Source organism: Budorcas taxicolor, chromosome 4, assembly GCF_023091745.1.
Source record: "Budorcas taxicolor isolate Tak-1 chromosome 4, Takin1.1, whole genome shotgun sequence".
NCBI classification, from domain to species: Eukaryota; Metazoa; Chordata; class Mammalia; order Artiodactyla; family Bovidae; genus Budorcas; species Budorcas taxicolor.
The window spans coordinates 17,461,637-17,487,394 of NC_068913.1; the positions used below are offsets into that span (position 1 = coordinate 17,461,637).

At 39.4% G+C, this 25,758-nt stretch overlaps 1 protein-coding gene across 1 annotated transcript in view; it reads right to left on the minus strand.

The window, feature by feature from the left end:
• COL28A1 (collagen type XXVIII alpha 1 chain) overlaps positions 1 to 25,758 on the minus strand; it is a 179,416-nt gene that overhangs the window by 148,647 nt on the left and 5,011 nt on the right. The window contains exons 3-10 of the mRNA XM_052638924.1: positions 22,787 to 22,807; positions 21,107 to 21,163; positions 18,665 to 18,718; positions 16,602 to 16,643; positions 12,501 to 12,527; positions 7,155 to 7,199; positions 4,593 to 4,637; positions 3,541 to 3,594 (exon numbers count right to left, since the gene is read on the minus strand). Coding sequence (XP_052494884.1) covers positions 3,541 to 3,594; positions 4,593 to 4,637; positions 7,155 to 7,199; positions 12,501 to 12,527; positions 16,602 to 16,643; positions 18,665 to 18,718; positions 21,107 to 21,163; positions 22,787 to 22,807 — 345 coding nt within the window. The remainder of the gene's footprint in view (positions 1 to 3,540; positions 3,595 to 4,592; positions 4,638 to 7,154; positions 7,200 to 12,500; positions 12,528 to 16,601; positions 16,644 to 18,664; positions 18,719 to 21,106; positions 21,164 to 22,786; positions 22,808 to 25,758) is intronic.

The following is a 25,758-nucleotide window of genomic DNA, read 5'->3' on the forward strand; positions in this document are numbered from 1 at the left end:
AAATCTATGTTTTGTTTCTAAGGTAACGAGGTCATTTAGAGTAGAATAGGAGGTACTTTACATATGGAAACTATTAATGACAGAAATGATGTATGAAACAGGGCAAGAATCACATTTTTCTTTGATTTCACACATGCTATTTTTTCCTTCTATTCTTTGGCCACCTTTTCTGCAGAGCCTTTGATGAAGAAACCCAATCACTGGAGCAACAGAACGGGATTGTCATTCATGAGAGAGACTATTCATAATTTCACATTCATAGACAGGCCTCGTCTAGAAACTCCCATGGAATCTTTGCAAATGTTACAAGTCCAAAGGTTTCTATTTTAAGGTCTCATAGGAGACAAAATATTTGAAGACGCACATTACTGCTTTCTTTTTCCCATGAGAGTCCTCTCCTTCTTTCCTTGCATTTTCAGATGAACATTATAACCAAGTAGACTATAACTCAACAGACTATTGTGGTGTGGTGGTTTAGTCACCAAGTCATGTCCGACTGTAGCCCGCCAGGCTCCTCTGTCCATGGGATTTTTCAGGCAAGTATACTGGAGTGGGTTGCCATTTCCGTCTCCAGGGGATCTTCCCGACCCAGGGGTCAAACCCAGGTCACCTGCACTTCAGGCAGATTCTTTACTGACTGAGCTACTAGGGAAGCCCCAACAGAGTACTGTTTCTAGCCAGAGTATGCTAGAAGGGGAGACATGCAATTTCCATGCTGTCCAAAAGAAAGACATTTATCTCAGGTTGGCTATCTAGGAAATTCAGCAGTTTTCCTAAGGAGATATAATAAATATAAAATATGGGGGTAAAGAGCAGATTGACTGGGTTGGTATCCTGGTTCTGTCCCTTCATTGCTGTGCAGGCTTGAATTTACTGCTTACACTCTCTGTGCCATAGTAGCCTACTCTGTACCATACGGGTAAGACTAGGTCATGCCTCAGAAGGCGGTGTTAAATGGGTATTTAGAACAGCATCTGCACATAGTAAATATATACTCCATAATGCTATAATTATAGAAACTTCACAGTAATGGTCATCCCTGTGTCCACTGGAAAATACAGATTTACTGCATTTTAGAGATTTTGTGGGGGCACAAATTGCAATAGCAATTTCATAAAACCATTTTGTAATAAAATGGTCATGAATGAAAAGAAATGTCACTATAAAACTTTGTTTCCAAATTGGGAAAAAATCGTTTATCAAGTTTTTAAGATTTAGAAGTACATTCTGGGATGCAAGATGAAATCACTCCCTGAACTCTGATTTTTAAGACAAGAATAAGTGTATAAAACCTAAGACAGTTAATGAATATGCAAGCATCTCTGGTTGGCAGATCGAAAGAGGAGTAGAAATTACTAATAGTCTCCAAGTAATAGTCAAGAAACCATTATATCTGTGACCCTAAGCCAAAAATATAACTAGGAGAAAAACGAGAAACTCACTCACATCTCGCTCTCTTCCAACAACCCTCAGTACTCTCTAGATATTGACATCTTTTCAATTGGCAGTGAAGTTTGTGATTTTAAACCTGTGATAATTTTACATTAAATGTCTTCACCACAGTTTTTGGGGGGGAAAAGGAAATTTTGAAAAGAGGGGCTCTTGAAAAGTTGAAGTCCTCAGCTACTTTTGGAAAAATGACTCCTCTTATGGCAAAGTTGTGAAAGTCAAGAATGAAGTATTATTATGTTAGAAAACTACAGCCTGCCTCAAAATAATTGACTCATTATATTTTCTTTCTAAGAATTAATGCGTTGTTAGAATTAAAAGCTAAATTCTGTGGAAATAAACTCATTTTAAAAGAAAACTCTAAGTAGTGATTGTATGAGACATGAAGAGACACAATCAAGCAATCACGTTCTTACATGAACTGCCATCAGCCATCTCCTGAAGTTGCATGTCCGGCTCCCAGCCCAGCATCTCCACAGATGCCCTGACTTCTAGACTTAATTTCTCATGTTCCAAAATGACAACTTTGGGCTGGTATGATTTCTAATATCCCTCGTGACTCAAAATATCTATAATTATATCACTGTTGCAAACTTCAAATCTGATACCTGATTTTAAGCCTCTTTTTCATGAACAGGTGAAAATTGTCATCTTAGGTGACTAAAGAATCCAAGAAATAAGTATGGATGTCAAAAAATATATATATATATTTTTTCTGGCTGCAGGATTTTTACCTACGGCCAAAGCAATTTTGTTAAAAATGTCTACTCAGTATTCAAAAGAGCCATTTCTGTCCCTAATGGCACCCCACTCCAGTACTCTTGCCTGGCAAATCCCAGGGACGGGGGAGCCTGGTGGGCTGCCGTCTATGGGGTCGCACAGAGTCGGACACGACTGAAGCGACTTAGCAGCAGCAGCAAGGACTGGAAAAGACAGTTTCCCCAGAGGAAGCTTAAGCACATACCTGCTGAGAAGCTCATTCTGTTTTAATTTGCCAATTAAAACTGCCCTGGGAAATCACGCATTGTCATTATCTCATTAAAAATGCTATGTGTGTCCTTCCCTTACCTCTCTCTGAAAAAAGAACATTCAAATAGCCCACCGGCTCCCCACAAGTTAAATTTAAGAGTACCCTTAAAAGACTGGCTTTACCTAGGGTCCTCTGGGGACAGCATCGTCTCCTCTTATTACTACCATAAACTGTATGGAACTCCAATCACTAACTCAAAATGTTTACTGGGTATTTACTGTATCTGAAATTTTCTAAGCATTTAGAAGAGTTAAAAAGGCACTAAAACGCCTGTTTTCTGCAAATTAATGGTAACTCTCATTGGAAAACAGGATCTGATAAACTGGTCTTTTAAAGATCCCTTCTATCTCGTCTTTTGGTTCTATCTGACTTATTCAACTGCACCCTGGCTGTCTTGCCTGGTTATCTGTGGAATGACATTACAAGGCTGATACTGAGAGTTGAGATTGAAAGTGTTAGTTGCTCAGTCAAGTCCGACTCTTTGCAACCCCATGGAGCCCACCAGGCTCCTCTGTCCATGGAGGAGTGGGTAGCCATTCCCTTCAATCCCAACCCAGCGATTAAACCCTGGTCTCCTACATTGCAGGCAGATTCTTTACTATCTGAGCCACAGGGTTACACTCTTTCAATTAAAAAGCTTAATTTTTGTCAATATGAAAGTTATAAATCCCTTTCACTTATCAATTGTATACTGAGCTGACATTACTTGTGGGCAATAGAGTGATTTCAATTGTGTTATTTATTACTACTTTTCAATTTCTAGTGAGTCATAAAATGACTAACTCACAGGAGTAAGATGGAAACTCTGCAGAAATTCTGGATAATGGTTACATTTAATAATGCCCCTTTGAGTAATATAATAATAATAAATGAAAAACTATGATACTAGCTTCCTACATAGACTTAAACATGATTCTGTGTGTGACACCTGGAGATTATTACGTTTTCCCAAAGATTCATCCCCAAAGAATCCACGGACTCCTGCTTAATAAAAACATGTATCACCATAGGTCAATAGGGGAAAGGCACTCTGCCTGTCTATAGCCGATGAGTATGATTACCTTATTGCCTTGAAATCCCTTTGGGCCTGGATCCCCAGGAGGTCCAGCAATGCCCTGCTCCAGGATGAAAACGAAGAATTAGTTCTGCGTACAAAAGGCCAATGAGGAATGAATCATTCATAAGGGTCCCTAGAGATCCTGGAGTTGGAAGTCAAGTCTGTCTGACTCAGAGTTAAGTGAAGGTTACACACGTGGAGAAATGGGATGAGACAAAATTCGCTGTGTCAAACACACAGCTTCTAAAATAGTACCTAAAGCCGGGAGCGAATATTTATTGATGAGCTGTTCATTTCCTAAACCTGTGCTTCCACCATTATTCCTGTGCAGGACCACTGTCTGGAAAGATTTTGATTAAACAGCTTTTAAAAATATGTATTAATATCTAAGGCATATAACTGAAAATTGGAGTGTCCAATGACCCTTTGATAATAATCAGTTACTGCCCTGCCCTGACACAATTCCAGACCAGAACAAAGAAGATGATGGTTAACAAGATGCCGTCTAGGAAATTGGGGTAAAGGTATAATTTTCAGTAGACTTTTTGAAATGCTGAAATTAGCACTTCACGCATACACACACTCCTCCCATTACAAGTTTAGACAAGGCAAGTCCCCAGACTGGAAAAAACTGATTCAAATCATTTTCTGGAAGAATCATTGCATGTTATTGAGCAGTGACTACTTATGATGGAACAATACAAATGCTGTAATTTAGATAAAATGCATAGCTTTCCCAGCAGCAGTGCAGACATAGGTACATTTTGTTTTCAATTGTTCTGACATTATGCTTTTATCTTCCTAGACTCTATTTTTTTTTTCTAACTTTTATTCTTTAGCTACTCACTAAGTAGACTCACCTGCTGGTAACTATCTTGAGGGAGCCTGGATTAGTTATTCAAAATATTAGAGCATCAGTTTTCAAGCTTTGTTTCACACTGTAATTACCTGGGAATCTTCTGACTGAATTGGTAGAGGGTACAAGTGGGCAAAGGGATTTTAAAAGCTTCCTAGATGATTCTAATACAGACTTAGATTTGGTTTTCACTCCCTTACCTGAATTCCTCTGGGTCCTTTTGGTCCATTTGGCCCTGGGGATCCCTGTGAAATAAAATTAGTAGTAAGATATTCTAAATATCTATTTAGTTTGCAGTGATCTTAGGTGGCACAGAAAGGACTTTATTCTCAGTAATGGCCAGTCTTCCCAGCTTATCCAAACATCAGATTCATTGTTAACAAAATGATCCTTATTAACAAGCCACTTTGGGTTCCAACTTTTCTTTAGTAAGAAAATTCATGAAACTACAATTTTTGATTAATTCTTTGCCTATATATATTTGACATTTTGATCAGAATTTTAAAAATGTATTTCTTAAGAATTCTTAGAAAGCAGTATACTTTGTGGAATACTGTGTTCTTCCAACAAAGCAATATCAGTTAAATTAAGTGAGTTTCCACAATGTATACATCACTCTCTTCCCTATCTTCAGGACGTGGAACTTGGCAAAACACAGGTTATACTCAATACTCTTCTAACAAAATATTTCAATATGTCTGTTAACTAGGAAGCCCTTTAAAGTTTCTTTTTATAAGAGTATAATCTAGTCTCTCTTTTCTCAAATTTCTACTTTTTTTATTACCAAAATGTAACCTGTTTATAATATTTATACCGTGACAATTATAGAAAAAACTAAATTAATGGACAACAATCACACAGAGGCAACTGCTGTTAACATTTTAGGCATATTTTCGTACAATATTGTTCCCAATAGATTTTTTTCTTTAAATAATTTGATCAAAATGTATATCCAATTTTATGTCCTACTTATCTGGTCTTCCATTTGATCAAAAATATTCTGCATGTCATTAAAAACTCTTAGTAAATGGAATAATATGTAAGAATGAGAATCTATCATAATTATAATTACTCATTTCCCTAGTTTTGACGTTTAAGTTGTTTCCTATGATTTCTGTTGTTAGTGATATTATAGTGAATACCTGTGCGTATAAATCTTTGTTCAACTTCTGATTGATCCCTAAGGATAATTTCCTAGAAGATGATGATTGGCAAAGAGCCTGTAAGCACATTTAAGGCTCTCTCTCACTCTCTCTTGTCTCTCTTATCTTTCCATATGGAAGGATAAAGGAACGTTTCCTCCATAAATGTGCTCAGATCTCCATTCTCACTACCTAAGCAGAGAGAATACATCTTCATTTTATAGAACCCCCATCAATACTGAGTATTATGTATTGCTTTATATTTTTAATATTTTATTGCTAAAATATTTTAATGTTTTAAATTTTACTTCTCTGACTGCTTATATGTTCATTTATTATCCATTTATATTTTCTGTTTTATGTATTTTCCTGTTCTTTGTACATTTTACATGTAAACTTACATGAACTCATCATGTCAAGGACACTACATTTCTTTGACTTTAGACATGCCTTTTTTCAGATTTTTACATCTCTGATATCGGAATACATTATACAATCAACCCCATCTTACATTTATAATTGTCAGTTCTTTTCTTTCTTTCTAGCACTGAAAATAATAGGGCATTTAGCAATCCCTGCCATCTTACTCAATGAACTACTTTAAATCCTTGTCATCCATTTTTACTTCACATAGTTTTTCCAGTTATTGTTTGACTTTCATTTCTGTTCTGTGTGTCCCTTCTTCAGTTGTTTTCAAGTCCATGTCCATCTCCCGTTTTCAGTTATTCTCTGGGAAGAATCCATTCATTATCACACCTTTCGTTTTTCCCAGAGATAATTACCAAGCCTACATTTTTCAGATTCACCTGTCCTTTAACTCTACAGGAGTTTAAAAGCGTTCAGAAAGTCTCAAGCTATTTAAAGTGTTTAGCTAACAGGTCAGGGTCACTATTTTCTCCTTTTCTTCTTACCTTCTGCCTCATTTTCTCTCCTGGACTCTTCCCATAATTAAAAGATGGACACTGAAACACTTTATTATGTTCGTGGCATGCTGTTAACAGTTAACAAAACTATCTACTTTCACTCTGTACTATTTTGGATCCTTTATCATGTTTCAAAAACACTCTCTGTGTATTTCTGATCCATTAAGGAACTCCTTAACATTTTAATATGTCTCCAGTTTACATATTTTATTCATATTTATTTTCTAATGAAATGTAAATAACTACTCAGTTATCTGTGGTTGGCTGCATTTTCAGTTTCAAATCCCTATCTATGTCTAGCTCTTCCCTATTATTGAAAAGTAGCTCATTAACGTATTTCATAGAGTTCTTCATTCTGTTTTGGAAGGTGCTTGTTCTCAGGGTTTAATTTACATCTGGAAAACTATTCCACTTTGATCCAGTTGGATCTTAAACTGACTTTGCCAGTTAAGTTACTATTTCACCATTAACATTTAGTGGGCCTGGTCCCAAAGGTTAGGGTGCCGCAGAGGGCTCCATTAACTAAAGTTAGGAGTGGCTTTGTTTTCGGCTTCATGTTTCACAGATGTGAAAATTGAACGGTGACTCTCTAATTCCAGTAGTGAGAGCAATATTATGCTTCCCAGGATTTCCTCTTAAGGAAACTCAGCCCCAAAGAGATCACAGCTGTTAGCATTTTAAAAAGCATGTTCCTTACTTTGTCACCCTTTATGCCGGGTTTACCACATTCTCCACGTTCACCCTGAAAAATAAATACACAAGATAAAGAAGACGGTCATTCAGTGTTAGGATTCTTTTTATAAGATTCCCAGCAGAATCTTATGACATTAGCAGTCTGATGAATTAAACACAGTTTTATCCTCAATACTGTGGGTTGTTTGCGCATTGAACTCTGAAAAATTTTATCCTTGAGTCATTCCTAACTTAACAGAATCAAATTAGTAATACCACCTAATGAGGCTTCCCATTTTTGAGACATGGATGAAATTAAGAGGAAAGAAACTAAGGCTTAATAAGCATCTACGATATATTTTATGCCCTTTGCGTATATGTGATTTAATTGAATCCACATTACAGCCCAGTGAGATCAGTTTTGCCATTCCTTTTTTTTTTTTTTTTTTTGCAGTTTGGTCTTTAGATGTCTTTTTTTATTGACGTATAGTAGACTTGCAATATTAGATTAGTTTCAAGTGTACAAGATAGTGACTCAACATTTTTATAGATTACACACCATCCAAAGTTATTCTAAAATATTGACTATATTTCCTGTGCTAGATATTACATCCATGTGACTTATTTATTTTACAACTGGCAGTTTGTACCTCCTAATCCCCTTCACTGTCATCTTATTTTATACATGAGGAAACTGAAGCTCAATAAGATAACTTCACTCCATCATTGAGCTAGTAAAGAGCAGTCAAGGTCTGAAACCAGGTCTACTCAGAGTCAGAGACCTCGTTCTTCCCACAACACCGCATGCTCTGGCCTGAGCACCAACTTTGATCAATTAGTAGCGTTTGCCTAGAAATCCGTGAGGAAAAGGTTCTGAGAGCATGTTCTGACTTGACAGAGAAGGGAGCCACGATGAATGAGCAAGGTCTGCGGTGAGAGAGAGAGAGGGTCAGACGTGGCGGCAAGCGCGCTGTGTATTTTCCATCACCTCAGCCTACGTTCCTGCCTCTCCTGGAATATTAATGGGGGGAAAATTAACATTTAAATGATGCTTTGCTGTTTATTATTAGGGTTATTTTATAGACATTATGTCAGTTAATCTGACATCGATGTAAATCATTTAAATCACTGATGTAAATCTTTAATCATTTAATAATGTAAATCACGTCTGAGGTAGATAGTATTAGCTCAGTCTCACAGAATGAAAATTTGTGATTTAAATGTGACTTGCTCAGATAGAATGAGAACTGGGGCCTCTGAGTACTAATCCATTTTATCAGACTTCTAAGACTTTTAATAATTAGAATTTAAAAGTAACAAAGTCAATTAGAAAAACAACTAAAGTTCGAATTTTCAAAGTGTGTTCACATATATATTTGTTTATTCTGAGCCTCCAAGCAATTCATATTTTTAAGAGAAGGCAGTTCTGTTGGGGAGGGTAGATGATTCACATCAACGTCCATGCCAGCCAGTGACTCTTAATCCAGTGCCGTCACTACAAGTTTCTATTTCTGCTGCTGTTTTATTATCTCTGTGCTGCTCTAGACCGTGCGGTCTTGAACCACTAATACACAATGACGTAAGTAACTTATGCTAGCACGAACGTCACTGCCCTGCTTCCTTCATTAAGGAAACCTTGCTATGAAAAATGTCAGCTAAGCTAAACAGGACGTTTACTGATACAGTGGATTTATACTCTGCTGCAAGCTTCAGCTCCACACAAAATAGCAACAGTTTGCAGACTGACAGTCAACCTGCCGACCACACTTTGCTCTAAGAAGGGAAATGATAATTGTGACCACCAATTATGGATGCAGAGTGGGTGCCAAAATGTGTTGATGTTATTGCTGATTCCCACAACAGCCTTGCAAGGCATATATGTCTCCATTCATCACAAGGAAAATGAGGCTCAGACAGAGTAAGCAGCTTGTTCATGACCACAATCTTGAGTCTGTTAGACACCAAGTCTGTGTTCTTCCTCAACCACCCAGAGCTGAACAGGGCATGGTCTGCAAGTCACTCTTCACTAACCTGACAGTCTGCCTGGGGTCCTGCCTGGGATATTGCTGGCATCTGCAGCAGGCAAGAGGGAGGTACAATTTTTAGATCCAACTATGCCTCTATTCAGAAGCAATCTGTCCTCTCTCCCCATCATATTGTGAGTCAGCCTGACCCAGGAAAAACTGAGCTTTCCCTGAAAACAAGCTGAACCTTTATTTCTCAATGCAAATGGAAAATCACTCTTGAAGAATCAATTAGAAAGCAATTAATTTATTGTTGTGGAGTAAAATGAGTGGAAATAAATATGAGTGGAAATAAAATGAGCCAACCACCAAAATAGAAAAGTACTGTAAATATGCTCAAAATTCTTTTGGCTAAAAACTCACTTTCCATTTGTCCAGACAGATTTGTTAGCTATAGGGTCCTGAGAGGCAGCATTGGTTTGAGGGTGATTGCCATCAGTGAAAATGCTGTACTCATATTATTTGCCTCTGCAAAGGCATTTTCTTCTTTGGTGGGCTCAGTAATCCCTGTGGAATGGTCACAGTTACAAAGTTCCTGAGAGCAAGCACTTCAGAAAACTCTGAACAGATTAGCTCTGTTCCCAGCCTCCAATTTCTGATGCCACTTCTGGTGAAATTCTGGCTTGAATGTGGATAGTTCAGGGTCCTTTCACTCTGATATCTTGTGTTTTCCAAACAAGGGCCCCTCCAGTAAACTTATTATTCTCCAGAAGTTTAAGTGAATCTTTTAAATATATATATACAGAGAGTTTCCTGGTGTTGATAATTAACATATTGTATAAATCAAGATGGCACCATGGAGAATTTTCTTCAGCTCTATGTATTTGGGACAATTTAGTTAGTGTTGCTCACTCAGTCATATCTGACTCTTTCTGACCCCATGAACTGTAACCTGCCAGGTTCCTCTGTCCATGGGATTCTCCAGGCGAGAATACTGGAGTGGGTTGCCAGTTCCTATTCCAGGGGATCTTCCCAACCCGGGTATCCAACCCACATTTCTTGCACCTCCTGCATTGGCAGACAGGTTCTTTATCATCTGAGCCACCAGGGAAGCCCATTTAGCACAATTATTTACAATCATGAAACTTTCTTAACTTTCCCATACTTTCATCTGTTCCCTGTCTCTTTATAATAGACCCATATATTTATAGACCAGCTAATAATTTACAGTACATTTTCACATCCATTATTCTATTTCACTTTCCAATCACCCTGTAAATTGTTTGTTTAGTCATAAGCCATGCCTGACTCTTTTGAGACCCCATGGACTGTAGCCTACCAGACTCCTCTGTCCACGGGATTCCCCAGGTAATAATAGTGGAGCAGCTTGCCATGTCCTTCTCCAGGAGTTCTTCCTGACTCAGGAATCGAACCCACATCCCCTACATTGGCAGGTGGATGTTTTTTACCACTGAACCACCGAGAAAGCCTGATAAATTAAGGAGGCCTGCATTGATCCAGTTCTATACAAATGAAAAAACAGACATTCTAAGATATTGAGTTTTCCATGTTCTTATGGCCAAGTACAGAATCATAGCATTTCTTACACTCTTCCCCTTTAAGACCTAACATTTCCAGTTTAGGAATATATTTATTTGCTTGTATGTAGGTTTAACTCTAATGTTTACAAGGGCCCTGGGGCAAGAGTGCAAGCAGAGGCCCACATACCATATATCTAAGTAGCTGAAAGTTACAAGTCAAGCTAATAAACTAATGCTGTTCTAACGTCCTTTCTTGACAAATGAACCTACAAAAGGAGTAAAAAGTTAAAGGAGTTTTGGAATTCCTCAGAGGTCCATGTGGCGGACCTTTGCAACCGACCTACAGCCCAGCTCCCACCTCACTTCCCATGTCCAGCTCCTTCCACAGCAAAAGAAGCTGTGAGTGTGTGTCTGTGAAGGTGCCCCAAGCAGCCCCCTCCATGGCCCCTCCTGCCCCAGCAAAGCTTCCATTTGGTTTCCCTCAGGGCTAGGAAGACGATGGACATGGGAAAGAGGTTTGTGTGAGCCTTTGACGCGGGCTCAGGCCATTTGGCAGGGTCTTCTAGGGTGTTAGTACCCAAAGGATGATCCGGGAGAAGGGGCCATGGGCCTCTCACCCTGCAGACCCCTGGCCCCATCATGAGTGAGGAGATCGGAGGGGACCCAGAACAGGACCCTGTAATGCAGGCCTTGGACTTCCCTGGTGACTCAGATGGTCAAGAACCTACCTGCAATGTGGGCACCCGGGTTCAATCCTTGGATCGGCAAGATCCCCTGGCTACAGAAGATCCCCTGGCTACCCACTCTAGTATCCTTGCCTGGAGAATTCCTTGAACAAAGGAGCCTGGTGGGCAATAGTCATGGGGTCGCAGAGAGTCAGACACGACTGAGCAACTAACACTTTCACTTGCCCAGGTCTGAGGGTTTTAGGACAGAATGAATGATAGCGACATGCTCTGATTTTAAATAGCTTATCCGACCATAGAGAGCATGTAATGGTAGCAGCGTAAACTTAGGGATGAGCAACTGAACACTCTCAAAGATCCCTGAACTCCAGCCTGACACATTCATTTCTTTTGAATCAGTTTGATGTCATAATTTGTAATTTTCAAATAATCATAAAATAACACCTCATAACCTTTGTTTGTCAAATTCACTTCTCCTGCAAGTTCTACCTAGATGATTGACTAAATGAAATAAGTAGTTCTTTACTGCTTAAGCAGGATGACCCATCCTCTTTCCCCCAGTAGACGGTCTTATGTCTACGTTTCATGGGAAGCTAAGTGCCAGGGGACTAGCCTAATTGCAGTATTGCTGTATTCGTTTGTATATAGAAACTTTTGGGCTGGATCCTTGTGATGCATGGCTGTAAAAGTCAGGATTCTGTATTAAAAACAATTCATATTTGCAGGACTAAGAGAGACTAAATTCTGATCTCAGGAATCTTGGGCCACCTTCTATTCTTCATAGCATATACCCATATGTTAAGTTCTATTATTATTTTAAGTTAACAGAGTTTAAAATGTACTTAGGAATTTGAGAATCCAGACTTCCAAAAATAAGGTAAAATAACTTTTATTAAGTATATAAACGGGCTTCCCTAGTAGCACAGACAGTATCTGCCTGCAATACAGGAGTCCCGGGTTCGCTCCCTGGGTTGGGAAGATCCCCTGGAGAAGGAAATGGCAACCCACTCCAGTATTCTTGCCTGGAGAATCCCATGGATGGAGGAGCCTGGTGGGCTACAGTTCACGGAGTCACAAAGAGTCCAACACGACTAAGTGACTAACACATATACATGAGTATATAAATACAGTTATGTTTCTATTTTTCTTTATAAAATTCTATTTGTTGTTACCAACTTACCTTCTCACCCTTGTACCCAGGGATTCCCTAATTAAAAAAGAAAAGTAGAATACGATATTAGAAGGCATAGTTGGAGGAAGTATCTGATGTTTTTCATTTATAAAGTATAACAAAGCACATTTGTACAGTCTTGGAAAGTAAGACCATGTAAAGATAAGCTCGTTCACTTATCTTTGCTCTTAGGGAATGTGCATATAGTAGAGGGAAGAAAAGAACCCATGTTCCCTTTTATTATATTCTATTCTTAGTTCCACATATTTTTTTTTCAAACCCAATTTCTTACCCTTTGGCCCAAAGCTAAAGGAGAGACTATATACACTGAAACTCACTGTAGCAGTGACAACCTATAACAGTCCTTTCAAAATTGTTATATTGACTTTTAAACTATGAACTCTCACAGCTGAGGATGTTCCATGGAGACTGTTAGAGAAACTGGCTTTGAAAACGAGCTGAGAGAATGACCTTTAAAATGCCCGTAAATATTTATATCCATTCAGGTCCTCCTTTCAAATTCGGTCTCGAATATAGAGCATCAAGGAAATGAATGGTTCCTTTGTCAACCCTGGTGAGACAGTGACCTTTAAGTTACTATATTTTATCCCACGCTAAATAAGGGGCCAGCGATTCTGCAGCTCTTGTGTGTCACTCTTGGGAACGCTGCACAGCCTTCTCCGTTGTGTCACTGCCCACAGTCCTTTAAGTAGCACGATACTGAATTTTAACCTGATTGGGAAATTACCAGCTTTAAGCAACACCAAGTCTTTAACTGGATCGAGTGTCTTTTTCACACAACTATAGTTTCCAAGTGTAAAAATAGAATTGTAACATATATTTTTAAGTGAGCTGGAGAAACCAGTGGAATAAACAAGATGTGAATGTAGTTACGTGTGAATCAGAGTACAAAATTTTGTTGTGTAGGACTTCTTTACAAAAGATAAAAAGGAAAACTTTAGGAAACAAATAACACTTCTCTCCAAATGTGCAGTCACTGAGAAATTGAAGAGTAAAACTAGTAAAAAGAAGGAAATGTTACGGTACAATTTAATCCATGTTGGAAACACTTATCCACGTAAATGGTGTAAGGTTTGGTATAGTGCTTAAAGTTGAACGCCATAGTTAAACTGGTGTTCTTTATAAAAACAATTCATGTTTTCAGCACTAAAAAAAAGCTGGACTTCCTATCTCAGGAATCTTGGGTGATCTGCATTCCCTCTAACCCACCATCATATTTAAAATCCTGTCATTATTTTATGTTCAGAGATGTGAGATTATATTTAGGAAGGAGCCAATACAGTTTACAAAAATAAAGGAATGTTATTTTTTATAGCATAATTTTTTTCCTGTTTTATTTTCTTGGTTTTTTGTTTGTTTTCTTTTTAGTTTTTTCCCTGAGATCTCTGGTTTTACTTATTAGTTTTAAAATACTCAAATTTAAGACAGTCAACACTGTGCTCATTGGTCTCTGCAAAATTTGTTTCTGACTTTCCTATTTCTATTAATGGTACCATCATATTTCAAATCATACAGAAATCAAAAGTTTATAATCATCTTTTCTCTCTACTTACCCCTTCCATTCTTTTAATCTAACGAATTAAAATTCTCCAACAGCTTCCAGGGCACTTGGTTTCATACAGAGCTTCTTGTTTTTTGGTAATTACACCTATGTGTATAATCAGTGTTGTTTTGTTTTTGGCCACACCACAGGAACTTTTCTTGGCCAGGGATCGAGCGCATGCCTCATGCAATGGAAGCACAGTCTCCACCACGGGACCTGCATGTAGGTCCCAGGGCCCTTAGTTACAAATCAAGGCCCATGCGATCCAGCCCCTGCCTACCTCCCAGCCTCATCTCCTACCCCCACTCTTCCTCAAGCTCTGGCTGTCTTCCCATTTCCTGCGCCCACCAAGCTTCTTCTGCCCTGGTGCCTTTGTACCTACTGCTCTTTCTGCCTAGGAGCCCATGTGACCTTGTTTTGTATTTTCATAACCAACTCAATGGACATGAGTTTGAGCACGCTCCAGAAGTTGGTGATGGACAGGGAGGCCCGGTGTGCTGCAGTCCATGTGGTCATAAAGAGTCGGACGTGACTAAGTGACTGAACGGAACCTTCTCACTGACTGGAATTCTTATTCACTGATTCACCTATTGATTGCCTTCTGCTGCGTGAACACTTCGTGAAACATGGTCTCTCTACCTTGCTCACCTCCATTTCCGCGGCACGCAATATAGGGCCCAGCACATAGCAAGTGCTCAGTAAATCCTGCTGACCAGCTGAGGTAGAGTGAGTCACCACATCCCTGCATTTCTGCACCTTCGTGGTCCTCACAATGTTCCCCTCCTTTCTGTTTTGTCATCACCGTAGCTCAGTTCTGTCCAATATAACGTGAGCCACATATATCATTTTCAATTCCTTCATAGCCACTTAAAAAATGTAAGAATTAACAGGTGAAATTAATTTTTAATAATATGTTTTATGTCTCCTAACAGGTCAAAATTCTGTCATTTTAACACATGATCAATATTAAAAAATTATCAGTGAGATATTTTATCTTTTTTTTTTTTTGATACTGAGTCATCTACAGTCCATGGGGTTGCAAAGAGTCGGACACGACTGAGCAACTTCACTTCATTTCACTTCATCAAAATCCAGTGTGCAGTCCGTTCCGCCAGCACACCGCCCCTCCGGCCTGCCTGTCCTGACCGCCGGTTGAGCAGACGTGGTCAGAGGCTCACATTGGCCAGAGCAGCTCTGGCTAATTAATGTCCCTGTTACTTCTCATGCGGCCTGTAGCAACAGACCTCTTCAAAGTACACTCTCTGCTTATCCCCACTTCGGTTTTGCTTTCAGAGCCAGGCCCAATTAATCTTCCAAAACCACAGCTCTGGGGCCATGCGCCTCATCTAACATCTCAAGGGGAGTCCATCACCCAGCAAAGCCCAGCCTTCCAGGCATCAGGGGCCAGCCACTCGGCCCCTCAGGCTGTGTCTGCCAGCACTCCTCCCGAGGCCCCATTTCACCATTCCTCACTCTCTGTCCTCCCCCTGGGTGCTGCTCACAGCGCTCTCCAGCCGCAGTGCCTGCCCCTCCACCTTCCAGTCCGTCTTGATCTGACCTGCTCCTTCACTCTTCACTCATGAGGGCTCATCCCATAGAACCCACTCTGACAGCTCCAGTCTCTGAATGCCCTTTATACATAATATTTGACACATGAAATTTTTATACTGTTTTGACATTCTGCTTCATATTATAGCTGTTTTACCTCTCCTCTGAGATAATGGATTTTCCTGAAAATAAGTACTTTGTCTTAATTTTATTTTCACTAACAGTATGCTTTATACATAGAACATACCTAAAATGAAGTCTTTCCTGAATGAATAACACAAATTTCTGAAGGAATTTCCATTGAGCGTATCAAGCTTTCTATCAGTTTTTCCATGACATTGATTACAAACGCCAAGAGAAGTGTTTTTTAAACCTCTGGGTCTGGGTCCTGGGCTTTTTCATCCAAGGGGATAAGCTGAGAGAGAAACATAATACAGCTTCCTTTTAAGTTCCTGTATACCTCTCTGCTATTTGCTACACCACTGCAGTTCTCCAGGAAAATGCAAAAGAAGAAATGTATTGTAATTATTTCTCAGTCGTTCAGTCTCTGACATCATCTAATTTTAGGGGTGATAAATCAACCAGAATGATCTCTTCTTTTGCCTGTAGAATTGGATTTACAAAACCATAGTTGAGATGATGTCATTCTTAGGCTCCCCGGATCTTTAAATTAATCTTTTTATTTTTTATAAAAAACACAAGAAGCAGAGCAAAATATTTTTCTCATTTGAGCCTTTCACAAATCTCAACTTGAGCATCAAGGGGTGTCATGTGGTGGAGCACTCTGTCCCGTCCTCACTCCTTTTGGACAGAGTATTTTCTCCTCACATTTCAGCTTCTGAGATCATAATCTGTCTGATTGCCTGTCTGAGCCATCCAGAGCACAGGTAGACATAAATCATTTTTGCACTTGCACTGCAGGGGTCAAAATGATCCATTACCGAATCTTAGCATCCTGGGATTACTTTCTTAGGAAGGCATTTCAGTCAAGTACATACCCCTGGGCCTCTTTCTCCAGGTTCCCCTTTTTGAGCATCACCCTGTGACAAGAAAAAATTCAGTCAAAATTCCACAGCCCTGCAGAGCATGTGATTGCTCAATAAAATGCACTCCTCAGAATTCCCAGATTAATAGGTCAACCCGATGGGAAAAGTATCTTTGACCTTGACCACTGACTGACATTCTCACCATGCAGTCTAAGGAAGAAACCAGCAGTTCAGATAGCCTTTGCCCTTTGAAGTGAAGCCAGATGTGTAGGGTGCAGAATGCAGGTATGTTTTCACAGCTCAGGCCGAGACTCGCATGCTAGTTTAACAACACGGCCGTTGTTCTCAAATAGACCATTGTGGCCTCTCTCAGAGCCAGCCACTCTGGCTTTTCTCCAAGGGGCTTTGGAATGTTTTCCAAAATGTCCTTAAGAGTGATTGCTTGATTTCAGCAAGACTTAGGAAAATATATTATGTGGCACACAATTACAAGCCAAATAAATGAAATGGTCACAAAGACTTACAACAGGTATTTAACAAAACAAAAAGAAGACGTGATGGCATTAATTGAGATCCGTAGAAAGTGGGTGAGTGTAGGAGTGTGAGTGTGACTTTGTGTGTGTTGTAAAGCCACCCAAGAATACTTAACGTTCCCTCTCTTTGGCAAGCAGGCAATTTGCAAAATGCTTTCATGCTTCTAACTTATATTTTTCATTAACTCCCTAAACCTATTCTCAGGAATGGAGTTATTGGGATTAAAAATTTGAATATTTGAATGCTTTTTATGTAGTGCCTAATTGCTTCCCAAAATGTTTATGTTTGTGCCAAGCTACCCTTGCAATGAAAAAGAAAGTAGTTTCTCCACCATATTGCTAGTTATTATTGTTTTAATATTGCTATGTTAGTTACTTTAAGAAACTTTTTAAAATTTAAAATACAGAAAAAACAATGTGAACTAGATATGAACTATGTGAACTTCCCTCCACCGCCCCCTCCAAAATGCCCCAAGAGCCTTGGAGTCCAAAGTTTCTAAAATGTGAATAGTATTAAAGGGCTCCTCATTGTCAGTCTTTAAATTTCATCCATTATCCAGTGAAATTAGACATTTTTCTATTTCTTTATTCACTGGAGTTTTTTCCTCTCTTGAAAACTGTTTGTGTCTTTTGACCATTTAATTATTCATTTCTCACCTATTTTATAAAGTTGTTATGCATATGGCAGGGCTTCCCAGGTGGCGCTTGTGGTAAAGAATCCTCCTGCCAATGCAGGAGACTAAGAGACACGGGTTCGATTCCTGGGTCAGGAAGATCCCCTAGAGAAGGAAATAGCAACCCACTCCAGTATTCTTGCCTGGAGAATCCCATGAACAGAGGAGCCTGGTAGGCTACAGTTCATAGGGTCACAAAGAGTCAAACAGACACACCTGAAGTGACTTAGGACATCAGACGGATGCATTATAGCAATTACCTCAATGTCCATTGTATTTGACATAAACATTTCTGTATATGTCTTCCTCTTTATTTTAATTATTGTTTTTCATTGAATACAATTTTTCTTTAAATTTTCACATGGTTACACTTGTTAATCTGTCTCCTATGATTTGTTCTGTTCTCTTGAAAGACCATCCCAACAATGATATAATTTTTTAAATCAAAGATTTGCTTTTTTGGATGGCACACAAAGAAAAGAATTAAGGAATTCATAAAGGAGTTTTAATTCTTAAAACTCAAGTGCCAACCACAATGTGTTTTGGAATACGTATTAATGATTCATGAAACGTTGTAGTACTCAGTTTAGGCCACCATTATTTAAGAATGAGTTTCTCTTTATTCAGCTCCCTAGGTTTCCTGAATCTATTGACCGAAATGGCCATATGCTTCTCTGAATTTGTAAATATAAGCTTATACAAGCCAGACAGATAATGCAGGAGGCAAACAGCCTGTGTTCTTCACAGGAATCATCAGATTTTTTTTGGCATTGGCATAAAGTACAATGCTTTGTTTTCTTAATTTTTGTTCTTTAAGTAGAACTAGAAGGAGTACATTGCTTTAAAGAACAGCTGTTTGGTCATTTACCGTGTTTCCTTTTGGTCCTCGCTCACCTTTGATACCTGGGTTTCCATGTGTACCCTGAAGGCAAAGGGGAAAAAGATTATATGGAACAGCCATTCTATTCGTTTCCTACACCTTACAGTAATTTCTTATCAGCTTCATCCCATAAAATGAGAGAAGATTATAAAAACAAAACGTTGCCTACCAAGCAAAGATTCAACTCTGCTTTCCCTTACTACACACCAGGAAGATGGCAGTCTCGAATAGGCAGATTCTCTAGATTTGCTCAAAAAAAGATAATGTCTCTCTCTCCCTGCTATCCAAGGGAGGGTTTCGAAAGATAGGATAAGAGAGTTCTTCAGATTTGTTCCAGAAAGGCATTTTATTTTCCTGTTCTCAAATCACCAAAAATCTCACTCTTCTGTGAACCGGTTTTGGGAACACTCAATAAATGCCAAATGACATAGTTCTATGACTGTGGACTGACAGGCCACAGTCTAGAGGGTTCCAAAGAGTCAGACACAGCTGAGTGACTACGCACACATGTACACATATGGCTATCCCTATAAAAACATGGTACAGTAATCTCTTCTAACAGTATTGAGTGACTGAAATTGTCAGATTAGCTTAGCAATTGTAAGTTTTCTGTTTATTCTAAAACATGATTGAATATCCCAAGCAAACCTTTCCTGCCCATTTCTTGGTATAACAAGTATAAACTAAGACTGCATAGGAAGGAGAAGTTAAACCTCTACTCTGACCAAAATCAGGTTCTACTGACTGCCACATTTTCGTGTGATGTATCTAGTGTGTATTTTGAAGAAAAAAATTAAGACAAACAGTCTTTCTTTCTGATGCCTTGATTGGTAGAATGATTTGAAAACGTATAGGTTTTAGACCCAAGACTCAGAAGAAAATGTGTCCGAGTCTAAGAAATTCACTGTGCACATTTCCCTCCTTGCCCCCAAATGCAAGCATCAGTTCAAAACCATTATTCATGCATTTTTGTGAAATGTCTCCTCTGGGCTCTTGACCACTAAGGTTTGAAATCACAGAAGAAAATGAAAAACTGAAGGAACATCATCAGTTCAGTTCCGTCGCTCAGTCATGTCCGACTCTTCGCAACCCCATGAATCGCAGCATGCCAGGCCTCCGTGTCCATCACCATCTCCTGGAGTTCACTCAGACTCATGTCCATTGAGTCCGTGATGCCATCCAGCCATCTCATCCTCGGTCGTCCCCTTCTCCTCCTGCCCCCAATCCCTCCCAGCATCAGAGTCTTTTCCAATGAGTCAACACTTCTCATGAGGTGGCCAAAGTACTGGAGCTTCAGCTTCAGCATCATTCCTTCCAAAGAAATCCCAGGGTTGATCTTCAGAATGGACTGGTTGGATCTCCTTGCAGTCCAAGGGACCCTCAAGAGTCTTCTCCAACATCACAGTTCAAACGCATCAATTTTTCGGCGCTCAGCCTTCTTCACAGTCCAACTCTCACATCCATACATGACCACAGGAAAAACCATAGCCTTGACTAGATGGACCTTAGTCGGCAAAGTAATGTCTCTGCTTTTCAATATGCTATCTATGTTGCTCATAACTTTCCTTCCAAGGAGTAAGCGTCTTTTAATTTCATGGCTGCAGTCACCATCTGCAGTGATTTTGGAGCCCAAAAAGCAAAGTCTGACACTGTTTCCACTGTTTCCCCATCTATTTCCCATGAAGTGATGGGACCAGATGCCATGATCTTGAGCTTTAAGCCAACTTTTTCACTCTCTTGTCTAAAAGCGTGTGTTAGAGGAATGTCTAGCATCTCCAGTCATTGTGATGTCGTTTCCAACACCTTCCCAGAATAGACATGGCACCTACCAGGTATTAGGGCAGAATATAAGGGAAGCACGCATGTCTTTGGGGATTATCATTTCAAGTACTGAACCATGTTAGCAAATCCTGCCATTTATCTCCAGTTGCCAAGTGGTGTCTTCCATTTCACACAATTCACTAACATCTAGAGCTCCCTAACAAGCTTCCTCCCCACTAGGCATTTTTGGGGTTGCTCTTGGTTAACTGTGAAGACACAGTTAACTTCTGGAGCAGTCACTTGTTTGTAGTTGAAAGTAGGACGAAGCTTTGCCTAGCTCACTGAGGACCTATATGAACCCTTTCTCTGTATTTTCACTTCAGTATTGAGAAACTCTGGCTCAAATTGTCACATCAGAAGAGAGGCTGAAATATCCTTTGTGGGAAGAACCTCTGATTTTAAGGCAAATCTGCTCTCAGGTCAGTAAAATCCCAAGCTTATTTCTTAGGACAGAATGTATCCCTTTAGGAATAAAAGAAAGACACAACATTTCCGTTTTTGCTGCAATTTGCTTTTCAACAGCACAAAGTAGCCCAGTGTTTTCAGGATAAAGTATCATGGCTAGGACTTCCTGAGCTGACCCTAAGTTCAAAGCAGAAATATACTCACAGGAGGCCCTGGATCGCCGGGATCCCCCTTCTCACATTCACAAATCTTGCGTTCACACTAAATCAACAATGAAACACAACGTTAACACACAGTGAAATACAGCATATTAAATCTCATTCAACATATAACGAAACGGAGCACTCCCTTGAAGAAACTTTACCTTGAAAATTTATGGAGCTTTTGCTCTCTCTGTTAAATTCTTCTAAGAAAACTCTGAGCTAGGATGAGCCAGCTAATACAGTATTAAATGTTGGCATGGTTAAATAAAATAGACCTCCATTAAAAATGGATGTATTAATATAACATCTACTTGTCCGTTAAAACGAGAAAACAAATACTTTCAGTGGACTTGGAATTTCTGCTGTTTTTCTTCTATATAACACTTCCAGGTTCAATAATATACAAATATCAAATACTGCTTTACTCAACAAAGGAAAAATTTTTTATTTAAACCATAGTTTATCAATTCTGAAATGCATCTTTTTTCTTATTTTCACATCTTTGAAATCAGAAGAAGTATTCTATGAGTCAGGCTTGACCAGGATGAAACGGATGTTTTCTGCACATGCCCTCCCACTCTTCCAGAATGAGATGGAAGAAAACTCCAAAGGCACAACCAGAGCACTTGAAGAAATGCTGTGTCATCTATACTTTGTGTGGCACAGGGGCCGGTATTGTGTGCAAAAGCCAGGGCAGCAATGACTCTGAGACAGAAAGTGATTCAGAAGATTTCGACTTTGAATGCAAAGAAGTTGCAGAAATAACCAATTTTGTTTGCTTATATTTTCTCTCTTAAGTATGCACAAAAGTGATACAGGATTTTAAAATCTATATCTAAGTACATCTAAAAGGACTCTTGCCTTAAGTACAAAATTAAAAGTTGTGACTCATAAGAAGGGACTGTATCATATTTTAAGTGGCAGAGAGCTTTTTAAAAATCTCTCTAAACGGCACATAAAATAGTGATGTATCTGACCATGTATGATTCAGTGAAGCATGGTTCTCTACAAGCTCTGGTTGGCTCCGAAGTATTTTATGTGATACTACTTATAAGTGTCCTCATGTTAAAGAAGCAATTTCTCGAACGAAGTTCAGATGTTCTAAACCCTCTACCCAGAAACATACGTCCAGTACAGCAGTCCTCAGCAAGCTGATGGTCATCAATTGTGCTGAGTACTGTCCAACCAATATTGGCCAGCTTCCTTCGCCAACTGATCTGGTGGGCACCATCAGGGAGGAGAATGGGCTTAGTCAGTCATCAGGCAGCAGGGGTGACTCTGAGCCCTGTCTATTAGCCAGGAACACTACTTCATCCTGGCCAACTCAAGGCATACTAGAGTGGAGGACCCTCATGAGCAGTGGGTATTGAGACCCAGTTAGGATGAAGGAAGCAATATCAAAGGAAGCAAAGCTGTGTCATGTGCATTATCACTGATGCCTAAAGCCACTCTCTCAAGTCATTTAAATATTTCCTACTTTTTCTAAAATGTCCAACTGCAATGGATATGGCAACATAAAAGAAATTAAGTGGCTGCCTCAAAATAGAGCAGCTCATTTTTAAAAAGTAAGGATTTTTATTTAGTCACGCCTTACCTTCTAATGTGAATGATAATGCTGATTTGATTATGTGAGCATTTTAGAGTAATTCATTTTAGAGTAATCAAAGCATGTGGTGCTTACCTTCTTTTCAAATAAGATATCCTAGGAGGGAAAAAAGAATGAAACATTAACTCAATTCATGATTCTGCTTCCAGCTTCTTATTAGCCTTAATTATTCCCAATGGGATATGCAATTTCCAAGAAGAATAGCAATTCAGCCTTTTTAATCTTATAAAAGCAGTAAAGCCCCAGCCAACCACCCAAGGAGCACTCCGAGCCATATACTAATAGAAGACATGAAGGATACTAACATTCATTAAAAATATTTTTTTCTGGAAACTTCATCCTATTGCATCCCATGTTTTCTCTCTTGTTCCTTTTTATCAGCTCTAAAATCTCCATAGTTTGGCTACAAGCTCAATCAGCCATAATGAGAATTTTCTTTCTTTTATTTACAAAGACTTATGTAATTGTGTTGGAGAAGGCAATGGCATCCCACTCCAGTACTCTTGCCTGGAATATCCCATGGATGGAAAAGCCTGGTAGGCTACAGTCCATGGGGTCTCGAAGAGTCTGACACGACTGAGCGACCTCACTTTCACTTTTCATTTTCATGCATTGGAGAAGGAAATGGCAGCCCACTCCAATGTTCTTGCCTGGAGAATCCCAGGGACGGCGGAGCCTGGTGGGCTGTCGTCTATGGGGTTGCACAGAGTTGGACACGACTGATCGACTTAGCAGCAGCAGCAGCAGCATGTAATCGTGTACTTTCTCTTCTCTATTTTTCTATCCCTATGTGCTGTGCTATGCTTAGTTGTTTAGTCATGTCCAACTCTTTACAACCCCCAAGGACTGTAGCCCACCAGGCTCCTCTGTACATGGGGTTTCTCCAGGTAAGAATACTGGAGTACGTTGCCATGCCCTCCTCCAGGGGATCTTCCCAACCCAGGGATCGAATCCAGGTCTCCCGCATTGCAAGCGAATCAGATTCTTTAACATCTAAGCCACGAGGGAAGACTGAGAATACTGGAGTGTGTAGCCTATCCCTTCTCCAGGGATCTTCCCAACCCAGGAGTTGAATGGGGTTGTCCTGCATTGCAGGCGGATTCTTTACCATCTGAGCTATCAGGGAAGCTATTTTATCCCTATACAGATGTGCATTTATTGTTTAGCATTAGAACATTGATTTTAGGGTGATAACTTCATGAACTATTAATGAGCCTTAGAAGTCAGTGTGGTCCAGTGGCTCCTTCTGTCATAAAGAAATTTGAGACACAGTGCTGTGACTTGCCTAAGGTCACACTCTTGGGCTGAGCTACCTGACCAAGCTCAGCACTATTGCCTTAACCGCACAGAGATGAATTAGCCAGAATATTTTTCAAAACTACTTTCAATTCATAAGTTTAGAGAAATTCGCAACGTGGTTTTTGTCAGACCTTTAGGCCTCACTACTCCACTCTAGTTCAGCGGGGTATTATTACCCGAAAAGTATACTGAAGACCATGTCTGAGTCAGTGGACACAAGCTATGTTTGCAGATAGAATTATTACTCTCTGAAGGTAGAATTTATGTGTCAAATTAACGCCTTATGACTGAATCTGAGGGGTAGATCACACATGATAAAATAGAAAATGGAAGCAAAAAGCACTAGAATATTTGTTGTAAGTTGTTAAAAATAAAGAATGTAATGAGGAAGCTAAAGATAAGTCAGAGTTGTACCTATACAGAAGACTCTGCATCCTTTTAGTTTTGTTTTTACTCTATGTTTGTTTTGATACAAATGAATTGTTTAGAGAAGATATAGCAACATGCTTTAAGTAGTTCTGGTGATTTAATCAGAGAAAAATTTAGACTAGGAATTAGGTGTCATCTAGGATTTTCATCCTGTTTCCACCATTGTCTAGGCCCCTGACCATGGGCAAGTCATATAATCCCTGCAGTTCATTTTCCATGCCTATAAAACTAAGACGCTTGACCCCGTGGTCTCGGGAGCAGTCCAACTCTGGTCACATTCCCTATCTACCAAAATCAGCATCTCAACTATGCTCTTGTTCTCTTGCCCTACCCCAGTGATTTTAAATTACTAGGCAAAGTAAACCCAGGCTGAAAGCAGATGGGATACTTGTGTAGGTGATGTGGACAATGGAAACTCAGCTAAACTGACAATTTTAGTGTAAAACAGCATTACCCTCTCCAGAATATTTGGCTGTGCCTAGAAAGTTGAAATTTATATACTTTATCTCTAGGCTGCCCAGGACAAGTCCTGGCTTCCACCTGTGATCCTGACATACTTTCCGGACACACCCTAGAGAAATTCTTGTATAGTTCAGCATTCATTGTTTTTTAATAGTGAAAAATTTGAAATAAAATATCCATCAATAACGTATTGGATCAATAAGCAAAATACCACTCAGCGGTTAAAATCAATGTGTTGAATTTATATATTTTAACAGATAAATTTCCTAAAAAGTTGGTTGAAGATGAATGCCTAGAACATGATCCAAATTGTGAAAATATTTAAAATATACACCAGAAACTTGGTTTTCTCTGAGAGGGAGAGAAGGAAAAGAAATCTGAAAGAGAGGCAGTAAAGCAACTAATAATTCCAGTCAGATTGTAAAATAGCTACTGAAATAAAGAAAAATTCAAAGTTGTGTCCCTTTGTCACCTTTTTATACTAAGCAATGTCCTTATAGATTTTAAACTCATGAATTTAGCCGTTAGTGCGGCAGATGTGTAATTTTACACTTTTTTAGCTTTTCCTTTGAAAATTCAATTTCTGCTTTGCCACATTACCTTTAAATGTATGTGCCATGAGGCTTAAAAGCTGTAACAATGCAACAAATTATTTTTGGAACCCACTGGCTTTTGTGTTTGCTTGAATTTATATTTCCGTGGAAACAAAAATGGACCCAAACCGCACAATAGGTAAGACTGTTTCAAACAAGAACAAAGCTGCATTCCCTAAGGACACTTGTAGTCCATAAACCCCAGTGATAGAGAATACCGCACCGCAAGCTGCGTGGGAAGGAGAGCCTAGACTTGGCGGGCAG